Source organism: Bombus flavifrons, chromosome 15, assembly GCF_040668555.2.
Source record: "Bombus flavifrons isolate JBK064 chromosome 15, iyBomFlav1_principal, whole genome shotgun sequence".
Lineage (NCBI taxonomy): Eukaryota > Metazoa > Arthropoda > Insecta > Hymenoptera > Apidae > Bombus > Bombus flavifrons.
The window spans coordinates 5546689-5558772 of NC_138456.1; the positions used below are offsets into that span (position 1 = coordinate 5546689).

The window sequence follows — 12084 nt, forward strand, 5'->3', positions numbered from 1 at the left end:
AAAGTAAATACGCGCATGCATATGTATATATACATGTAATCACGCAACATATTAAAAGGAAAACACTAAAAAGGTTACCATTCACATACATTGGTATGATAATACTATACTGCAGAATTTTATGCATTCATGGGAAATTTAAAGGTGCAGAAATGCATAGAACGAATGTAATATGCAAAAATATGTAAAATCTCCAAAGTAGAACACTCGGCATAATTTTTAATAGGTTAAACAAATCTCTATTTAAATTTTACTTCTGTACATGTATTCATAAAAATAGAAATTTGCATAAAAATCCGCAGCCTAATCATAACATACGATGGAACTTTTATATCCTAAAAACAGTACCCAATATGTTAATTGATGTTCTAATTCATTAATAAAGAAAGTATTTAGTCAATATCATGAGATATAGAATTATATGTGGACACAAATTCATAATATTTTTAAATTACGAGCGTCGCGTCAACATTTTATAATTATTCCTCGCGCGCATGCGTATTTGACGAAAACAGAGAGTAGGGGAATAGAATTTAAGGTAAGTGGGGGGAATGTCCATATACTGTTAGTCCATATACGTCTGTTATTCGAATGTTTCATACCGCGGTCGAGTTTATTCGCGATCCAGCATAACTACTTACTTAACCGAAAATAATGCAGATTACAGGTAACACTTCTTAAGCAATTATATATGTATACTATATGGATGTTTGCAGTATGTTTTATAGCTTCTATGTTTATAAATTAATTCATTTTATATAATCAAGAAAAGTCTTCGATGTCTCCATAAGGATTTTAGATGAAAAATATTTATTACCAATGAAACTTTTCAAAATACTAATCACATAGCTACATTATGCAACGATTAAACATTTAAACGTTAGATTATCTCTATAATTTCGTTTGTTTTAATAAATTATTCAAAAAATCATTAGTAACCAAAATTTAAGCGATTAGGCCGCCATTTTGTGACGCCGTGTTGTTCATAGGATTTGGCGGTTTTTCTTCCATTTTCAACACTGCGATGAAAGATATCCTAATTTGATATAGGTTATGACAAAAATTCATAAAACATAACGAACAAATATAATCGTTTTATTCAAATGTTTATTTAAATTTGATAGTATATAGATTTGAATTTAGAATGGATAACAAAAATGATATTTGGATAAAATCATAATTATTATAAAAGTAATTCAGCTACAGGGAAGCCAAATTTCATTGAAATTAATTGTTCAGTTATTGAGAAATTAAGTATAAAATTCTATACTATCTAACTTATACTAGTTTTATTAGTTTTATAATTAATAATAATTCTACAAGTCAAATTACACGTTATTGGTATTAATAGATTCTGATGCTTACTGGTAACAAGTCTGTTAATAACATTTGTTATTTCTAGATTATAAGATTCACTTGTAGGATTTCACAGTTTTTTATCAAGTAGAATAATCAGATGATTCACACTATGTAAACACAAGAAACCCCTAGTGGCCAAAATTCAGAAATTAAGAGGTTAAGAAAATAGAGTTGGCCAATTCGTCTTCAACGATAGCTCAATTGAGTCATCGTTGAAGGCTTTACTTCCCGTTCGAACCGCACAATTCCAAATAAACATAAAACTGTTTCCCAATATTTCCAGTTACGTACCATTCTAAAAGTCACACACAAACGGCGCGGGAACGCCGGAAAAAGGCGCAACAAGAAGCAGCACCAGCGATGCCAAGGCAGGCGGACGGCGGCGCAGCGTGAAGGGTTAAAAATACATATTCGATGCTCCTAATTCAATGACCGGCCGACGTACGGCGATTTACAGCAGTGTCTCGTTAACTGACCACGAGTTACCACTTTATCTGGCCAGTAATCGAGGGAGGTATGTGTATTTCTTAGAAATCTCAAGTATCTATTATTTCTCTTCTTCAATGAATGCAAGTCGGATATGGATATTTATCACACATTACTGGTCTATTGAAACAAAAAACAGTTATTTATTAGGATGTACAATACACAAATATTAAAGTGGGAGTACATTATAAAAAATTAAAGCAATCTTGTACCTTTCTCGGTTTCCAAGAAAATTAACAAATTTTCTATAAAACTCTACTAAAAAGGAAAAAAGATTCCTGTAACTAGGTTGTAGATCCTTATGTATTTATGGGAGATCTGAAGGTGCAAAAGTGCACAAAATTCATATAATTACAAAATACCTTATATTATATTATATCCAATACCAGAAGCTAATTCTATGAATTCATTTGCAGCATCCAGCGGGGATAACAGCGGCCAGGAACGGAGACGAAATCGTGGCCAGTAAACTCGGCACTAGCGTATACATGAACGGCGTTCGCCTCCGTCGAGAGGACAGTCGTTGCATTGAGCGACTCGCCGGCGAGCAGAGCGGAGGAACGCTTGAGCAGAGAGCGAACGAACGGTTTAGTGTATGGGTTGGTGGCGGCTGTTTGCCGATTCGTTGACTTGCCGGCACGGTCGGTCGGCTCGGGTCGAAGGCTGCCGCTCTCTCAGTCCGTCTCGCGACCGCGTGCTAAAGGGATGTCGTTTTACTTCTTCTTTCCGTCATTTCAATTAACTCGTCTCAAATAATCGATCCATGTACTTGCCCTTCCCCGCCGTTGCATTGCCCTTTTGATGAATTTCCAACGCGCCAAATAAATCGGTGGCGCGCACATGAAATATGTGACGTGTGTTAGACGATTCGATATTAGGAGCAACGTCGGTGACGGCAGTAAAGACCATTCTGTGGTTGTGCAAAATTTCATGGACCAGTGACAACGAGAAAGAATCGTCGGTTGTGTGACTGTTTGCGGGAAAAATCGTAGGATTTGATGCGACGAGATGGACAGCGAGGCGGACGCGGAGACCACGGCTGCCAACGCCGTGGATTCGGATGGATCCGTTAGCTGGGAGGACTTTTTCGGTGAGTTTGTTTTCTTTGATGTGTCTATTCCTTTGTATGTTCTCTGGTGATCATGAAACTCGTCTAAGTTAGAGGTTTGAAAGAATTGAATTTATCTTTTAGATTGTTTCATGTAGTCCTATAGTAATAGGACAGTATTTTTGCAAAATAGATACAGCGCATATATGTTCATTTTTCGAATCCAGTTTATGCTAATTTTGATAAGGATCCAGGTTATGTATTCCCTGGTAAATTTATGATTTGTTAAATAGGAAGTAATTATTATTCTGGTATGTGTTATCAGGTAATAGTTCAGAGAAAGAAGAATATTAAAATGATTCACGAAGATTTGTTGCATTCAACTGCAATTATAAAATGAATAATGAATATGGTTCTTTCTAATTCATTTTCGTAAATAAAATTCTTTTGATTCTGTTTTTATAAGTCACGTGTAAGATACATCATTGATTTTGAAAATAGTTTGAGATATTTGAGATTTCTTACAAGTTACTTACAAAATTTATATTCACGGGAAAGATTCAAAATACAAAGATCAGTATTCTATAAAATATTTTGTTCCATAACAAAAAGATACATTTTATATTTAAACGTAAAAGTTAAACATTTCCAACAATATACAGACTAGACTACATTCATAATCACCAGCGCACATGTTTTCAGAGCTATATATATTATACAAATGTATATATAGGTACATAATCTATGTATACGCGTGTGTACTGTGTTTCATCTGTGTTTGATATGTGATGATGTCTGATATCTGACTATAGTGACGTCAATATATGTACTTTGATAGATTGTAGAGATATATACTTTTTAAGTTGACATAAAACAATAGAGAATATGGATGATCGTGTTCTTTTAATTCTATGGCTTCGATATCGTTCCTTAAGTTTGTCGATGAGTAACAGTTTTCAGGTTTCTACAATGTAGTTTGAAGTTTGACGTTAGCTGCGCGCCGATTCTTTATCGCTGGCATGTGCGTGGTTATTATTTGTACGTGGACGTTGTTACGAAACGATAAACAATGCAAGTAAAACGTGGGCTTTACTAAGAGGAAAATAGCATTTTAACCCCTCCGTGTGCAAGCTTTTCTTTTTGCTAACACCATGTGCAACATGGAAAGTTTAGGATGCAGATCGTGTTTCTAGCCTATCTCAGGCTTTCAAAAAAACCCAAGAAAATTCACAGCTACTTATTAATATTTCTATTACAATATCTAATAGGTTTCCACGTGAAATATTTGAAATATTTGTTTACGAAAGACTGAAATTTAAATAAAATTATTTGTCCTACATTGGATATAGAGGGTTTAGGTTAAATTTGGTATAAAGTAAGGCGCGAAATGATATTGCGTTTCGTGTCAGTAATAATTCACGAACGGTAGCAAAAAGAAACCGCCAATCATGACCGCTTGTAAACGATCGTCGCGTGTTTATTGTCTCTAATGCAATCGCGCGTCCTCTTTCGAGTGGATAATTCGCCTCGTTGGTTGTCTGGACGAGGGTAACGCGATACCAGACGAACTGTTGAAAACAGAAAAAAGAAATGATGGTTTAAATCGTTATGTTCGACGAATCGAATTTAAGGATATTAAAATATGAGGAATCATAGATAAGACGGTACTTATTTGATATATCAACATAAAAATGAATAACAAGCCAAAAACTGTGGATATAAAAATGGAGATAGAAATAATTTTTAACTAGCTTCTGACCTAACCTAGACAAGTTTAAAGTAAATTTAACGTGATTTATTGATGTAAGAAAGAGAGTAACCTACGTTGATATATCAAACTAACTTATGTCCATATATCAAACTAACCTATTGATATATCAAACTAACCTGTTGACATATCAAATACTAGTCTGTAGAACTTTATGATTTTAATTACTAGATCAACTTTGCAATGTTGAGGTCGGAATATTTTTTTTTATCGCAATTTGTTTTTATGTGAGATTTTTATATAAGATTTCAGGAATATTAAATATGAAGAATAGCAATCGAAATTGAATCTATGCTTTTATTTGGACCAAATGGATTTGTGTAGTCAATCAGTTTGACAATATAGAGGTTGGGTTAGAATATTTTTATTATTGTCAGATAGGGATTATAGCAGTCTCTTTATTTCATTGTAAGTCCTTCTCCCCCATTTTTCTAGTTTGAGATTATTTTCTCCTTTGCTAGGTCGATAGTCCCAAGCCTCAAAGACTTTAATCAGACAATGATTACAGCATAAAAATTTCGAACAAGATAATTAAAAAGATTATCTTTGTAATTGAGGTTTAAGAGCAGTAGAGTAACAGATAATATGAGATATGAAAGATTTTTTCAGGAAAAACTAACAATATGGTAAATACACAAGTATTCTACGTTATCATTTGTTGGAATCATAGCATACACGTATATTTGATTATATGCTTTTCAAATTATTTTTTATCTTAGTATACGTTGTTGGTGAGGCAAAAATTGCTTACTTCTCGGAATTTCGAACTCTTTCATTGCAGTTTTCAAGACTATGGACAGATTGGAATTTGCTTCTCTATTTTCTGTGTCAGCATAATACTTCAAATTAGCGATACCTATGGATGAATTAATTCGCACGATTAGTATACAATTAGTACAAACTACGTTTTTTCCAACGTGTATCAAATTTATTATTTTATTTTTTCTCGCACCAATTGAAAAGTGCAATCCCTCCTTCACTACGGTCTTTGTAAATTTGTATAAAAAATCGCGAAGGAAAATGTAAATAGAGAATTGTATTCCTGGAACTGTAAAATCAAAGAAGTGTACGCGAGATTGATAACAGCTATTGCGAACATCGATACTATCAATCGGAACGAGTACATTGGCAAGTATTGGTTCGATAAAATTATCAATGGTTCTCAACCGCGCGTGTGCTCTCAAGATGACGGCGTTCTCATTAACACGAACAAGATAAAAATTACAATATCATCCATTTTATTGCGCAAGAGAACTAGTTCAGCGAGAAAATATCATTTTCAATGTTGATTGATTGAAACACCAATTTCTAATGAAATTATGGTTTTCGTAAGTTAAAAATAAAAGAAGGTATACCTTTGAATTGAAAACCCAGAGACATCAAGGCACATATTTCTCATCGCACACATTATGAAATATTTTAGTTTGCATTCTGAAATTTGCTAAGAAATATTACAATGGTCATCGATATCGTATCGCAAAGATAACAGGTTTCTGTTGTAACTTTTTTCTCGGTTGGATCGAAGGAAGCATCGAAATAGAAAGTTTTTAAAATAGAAAATGATTCACAGCTTATTTTCATGTAAGACTCCGAAACACTAGGAATAGCAAATATGAAAAATCACGGTTAAAATTACCTAAAATTTATAATTTTATTTGGCATAGTCGATCGACGTGACAATGTTGGGACTACGTTAAAGTAATTCCATAACGATGTAGTCAATTGGACCAGGAAATTCTCACAATCGATTCTTTTGTAATCTTCGCAAGATTATAAACTCTACTTTAAAAAATGATACATGTATCGTTAAAATAATCAGGGAACACTAAGAAATAGAAGTTGGTGCGAGACAATGGAACGAAGATGGTAAACGATATTGTGTACTTTTTATGATTGTATTGGGAAATACAATATCCCATAAATGGAAATTTAGATTCAAATTTCATTTTTGTAAATATAACTTTGTTTCGATTCTGCTTCTGTTTCGACCAGTTATCTTAGCATAACCTGTAGTTTTTTCTTCTTCGTTTCGCCTGTTTTTCACTGTGTTGATAAAATCGCGTGCCAATAGCGTGTATGTTATTGCGCGAGTTACATCGCTAGCCGGATAAGAGAGAAACTATTGGGAAAAAGGTATATCGATACCAATTAAGGATTTCCCTAAAAGAAACAGAGCGATAATCAACTTTGCTTACTTTCTACTTGTAAAAACCGACAATAAATATCGCTTTGCTCCTTCTCTTTTCCTCCTTCATTTTCTTCCACACTCCTCAACTGACATTTCATTTTATTTAATATTCGAGTTTCCGCAAAAGTAACAAAAGTCTTCAAGGTAAAAAACACATAGGAAAAGGATAGACAGATCTCTTCGAACCTTGTTGGGTTAACAACATTGAATTAAATCAAATAAATGAAATTACCGAATTCAGTTGCAATTAACACTTACGATTTTGCATAAACAGACTGAATTTCACGCAATTTTATTCCTACCTATTTCCATTATCAATTCGCTTATTTCTTCTCCCTAATTGTACGCCATCTTAATAGCCATACTGAGAGTTTAAAATCCAAGAGGATCCTCAGACGTTCACTGTATATTGACAGTATTTCCAGATCTTCAACGTTCATCGTGCAAAGGGAAAATCTTTCCCAGCGAATATTCGAATTTCATTCGACGAACTCGTAGACGAAAATGTATCTCTTCTTATAAGCCACTGCCTCTTTACTTTATTCTTTCCTCCCTTGGTTTCTTCATTGACAATGCTGGAATAACAGTTGCACGAGTTTTCTGTTCGAGCGAACGCTAACTCGAAACCGAACGTATCGTCAACGAACGTTAAACTATTAACGTTAAATTATGAGAAAAATGCGGTTCGTTGATGCGTTTCGATATTATTTATTCGTTAATATTTATCGACAAGCCGCAGTGACGCTGAAAACTTTGAAACGTTGACAATATCTGCTGCTTCTTTCGACTATTCCGTAAATCGTAGACGAGCTGACGATCGTCGGTAGAGGGGCGGGACAAGATGAGAGTAGCTCGTGGACTCTGTGATCTATCAGCGCGCGGAAATTTCTGATTTTCAGTTGCATGCTACGGTGAAGCGCGCCTCGTTGTTGCGCTGACCTGCGCGCGCGCGCTTCCACGCTCGCGCGCCATAGTCACGAAGAGGACGCTGCTACTAGCGAAACAAGTGTGGCGAACTTAAGGATGCGACGCGGTGCACAAAAAACTGCTGCTCTGCCGGATGTAGCTTAGAGAGCGTCGTCGCTTTCCTCGCTTACGTGTATACTGACGCTCATAAGTAGACTGCGGATTTTTCTGCAAATTCCTATTTTTCGGGATATAACGAGAAAAAGTAGAACGTCTGTAGGAAATTGTATTATCTGACAAGTATCGCAGAGAAAGCACTGTAGTTCGGATATTCTGTGAACGTCTCGTATTACCCGGATTCTGTGCAGTTTGCGAATTTCCTATAAATCCAAATTATCTAAATCCGCGTTATTTGTTCGCGAATATAGCGCGTGTAATTTCGTCGATTTTTATTAACAACATAATGAAGCTTTTAATTTTCTTACTAAGCGCGTATGAATGAGCCCTTTGAAAAGTCCTACGTCGAGTCACGCCCGATTGTTTTAAATTGTCGGTTTAAACGTGTAGTATGTTTCGCGATATTTCTTTTCACTTTTTGCCTTTCTAGATGAGCGATATTATATATTTGATATAATTGGCGTAAAAATTGTTTAATTCTGTTGAAGTGGTCACCACTTATAAGAAAACTCTACATCTGGTCTTTTTAGTTTTCTCAAACACTGAAGCCATCGACAGCGCATAGACAAAAGACTGCGACAAAGTCAGACCATAAACAGTAGACAGGCGACGTTGGCTTCGGGGTTTTCAGTTATTGGGTAACACAGCTAGCGTGCGGATCTGGACCAGCTCAAATTGTATTCTTACTTATAATTACACTTCTATTTAAATATATTTTCTGCCTTACAATTTATCCACGAGTTTTCTCTGTTTACACATCGAATAACCTCAACAAATTTAATCGTGATCCATTGACTGTCTTTTGTAGTACGTTTCAAGTGAAATAATGGGGGGTTATTTAAAAAAAATAGTCAAAGAAGAATTAGGAGTTTACCGATCAAATGCGATATGTATTTACTTGTTACATGTACTAATTAGTATCTTCTCGTTTATTAGAATTAGATACTTCGTACGTCATATGAAATTTTTTTTTTTTTTTTTTTGTTGGTTCACTTATCTTTTTTTTTCTAAATTGTTCATTTGCATTAAATATATGTTCTGTCGACGTATGAAACGGTTTTAAATATCGTTGCTATTATCGATCACGATGGTTTCTCAGTCAATTTGGAATATCCTTCCTTATCTTATCTGAAGCTTGACAATCAGGCGAGCCGCGTATAATGAGTTCCTTAAAGCAAAAAGAACAGCTCCGTAGTGTTTGACGCTTATAAATGTCTCGAGCATTTTATTGCATATTAACTTTCAAAAACAAATTTTATCACGTCGTAATATTCTACGATAGCCTTAATAAAGGATAAAACCGTACCGAGTCTTCCTGCCTGTAATTTTCCAACTATATTACCTTATATTATATAACTATCGTAATTATATACCTTTATATTTGGATGAAAGTTAGTAACTGGCTGTATATTTTTGAGCGGCAGTGTATACTAGCGTCTGTATCCGCGCTCGTACACAAAATGTGTGCGCGTGTGTCACATGTATTCCCGTCCTCGTGCACGCCCAAAAATCGAGCAACCGACTCTCTGGTTCCGTCTGGATTTTTATAGGACCAGACTAGCCCCGGAACTGCTTAAAATTCGACCGAATAAACGAACGATCGTCGCTTGGCATCGTTAAAGCGGTTTCCATAATATTTCTTTTACCTGTTTCTGTCATATTAACGGATAGAGTAAATTTGTCCTATTTCTTTTCTTTTTTTATCTTTATTTTTTAAAGGGTAGAATAGTTGATTTTTCATCCTACGTGTAAATGTTATACTTTTTTGTAAGTTTCGCGTTTTCAGTAAATCTGCTTCCTTTATTTTGATTTTTCTTCTCTATCTTCTGTTCGAGCCAGGTATTTTCACGTAATCTGCAGTTTCTACTACGTTTTACCTACTTTCCATTTTCTTAATACATAAATATATATTTAACAATACTATTCACGCGGTATATTAATTTTTCATTAAGGCAATGTTTCCAACGAATGTCTCCTAACCTCTACATATGTATATACATTTCTTGGAAATTTTACTACATCGTGCACATACTACAAATATCGCTACTACTATTACTACTACTACTACCTACACCACAATCGTATCTCGTTCCAATTTTGTTATTAAATCACGAAACTCGTGTATCGTGTTCTTTTCTACTTCTTTTCTTCTTCACCGTTACTTTTGACATGGTTTTGTTAGCGTTTTACGGAATTGGCGAACTCAGGCTTATTCTTTCCTTCATTTTCTTACGTTCGAATGCCACGGGTATATACTTTGCGTTGTATTAATCGCATACGTGTTCATAATAATAATAATAATAACAATAAGCGTAAATAAAACTATCCTTTTAACACAGATCATGATTCACTATGAAAATAGCCATTTTCTCGATCCGTTAACATTCCTGGTGGATCGTCCCGTTGACAAATAACATTCCACCATGTGACACCTGGGTCACAATACCTACGGCCCTGTCCTCGTGTGGGCTTAGTAAGGCGTAGGCGTGTCATGCTCCTCCGGCTGCATTTGTAACGCCAAGTGCCTGCGCCGCGAATATATAGACTCATAGGTGCATCTACAGGCTGATTCACATCGCCTCCATTAATCCTGCGTTTCGAAGCAGATGAAGATAAGAGGGAATATTATCTCTAATGCTTATTGCGGGCTCATTTGTAACCGCGGCTTAAGCAATACGATTTATCCTTCCTTTATTGTATACAGGCTGATTCACATTGTATTTCAGATAATATGTGTATTGCGTATCTTTTATGCTGGACAAATTTTAACTAAGATTCTGTTATTGTTGAATTTAGTGATTTCGTTAATCGTACGTCGGCTATAGCGAGCTCAATTTTGATGGTCCATCTTTGGGTTATCGTTAACGTTGCAATAATTTTGGATAACGTTTGGTTGCTTTTATCGATTATATTAATTTTTTTTATCAACTACAGTGTATTCAGCGGTGATTTTCCCAATCGTTCGTCGACTATAGCAAACTGAATCTTGATGGTTCACTTTTGGATGATCGTTAACGTTAAAACAATTTAGAGTAACATCTTATTACTTTCATTAATCTTGTATAAACTGGTATATGCTAGTGGTGATATTATTAATCGTCTGTTGACTACAGCGTTAACGTTAGTATATTTTTAGAACTATATCTTGTTGCTTTTATACATCCTATTGATATTTTATAAATTACAGTATATTCAGTGGTGATTTTGTTAATTATATATCGACAATAGCGAGTTCAATTTTACTGATTCTACGTTATTGCATTACGATTAACGTTAGAAAATTTCTCCACAATATTTTATCACTTTTACATTGCTACAGTACATTCAATTTTGGTGACCCACAATATTTCAAGGACGAAACTAAACATATAACTTTGCGGCATATTTTCAACCATTATAGTCATACTATCTCTGCATCTTAAAAATTTCTATCTTTCTGCTCTATTATCTTCGCGTAAAAATTCGAATTTAATCTCGCTTTTACGTACATAGGTTTCATCCATACTTGTAAAATGAGTCACCTGGATACGCAGCTTAGGAATTACGCCTTTACTGCATCGTGCTTAGAAAGAGCTCTTTCATAGATCTTGTCACACGCGCGGGATTAAGTGTACCTATTTCTCGTCATAGTTTGTATAGCACCGTGTGTACAATTTCGTTGGACAAATTCGGTTAGCCTTGCTGCGCTCCATTTAATCTAAATTCCCTATATATTTTAATCTCATCTCTGTCTCCATTCAACAACGGGTTTATACAACCGGAGAACTTTTTTAGAATAAAGCTGAAACGAGAAACCAATAACGATCGTTTCTTAGGTCTTCGAGTCTCGCGACTAGATTGTGGATTCTTGGACAAAAATTATGTATTTTCATGAATATTATTTTTTATTATTTCTATTATTCATATTTTCTATATTTCTGAATATTAATTTTAAATTAAATGCTGTAGATTTTTTATGAACGCATAAAAATTCATTTCTGCTTATTACGGGGCTAACAAAATTTCGAAATCCTTGCTGAAGTATGTATAGTGCATTTTCATAATTTTATAGTTATGAAAATTGGCTATAGGATTCTCTTGAAAAATATTCGCAACAAGGTTAAACAGAGAGATCTGCTGGATAGAGCTCACACGGAACAGACAACCTGTATC

General features: G+C 34.7%; 1 protein-coding gene across 1 annotated transcript in view; it reads left to right on the forward strand.

The window, feature by feature from the left end:
* The first annotated feature begins 575 nt into the window (after positions 1–575).
* GEFmeso (Guanine nucleotide exchange factor in mesoderm) overlaps positions 576–12084 on the forward strand; it is a 96670-nt gene continuing 85161 nt past the window's right edge. Inside the window, exons 1-3 of the mRNA XM_069129001.1 lie at positions 576–667; positions 1643–1873; positions 2262–2935. Of these exons, the coding sequence (XP_068985102.1) occupies positions 2854–2935 (82 nt within the window). The 5' untranslated portion in view covers positions 576–667; positions 1643–1873; positions 2262–2853. The remainder of the gene's footprint in view (positions 668–1642; positions 1874–2261; positions 2936–12084) is intronic.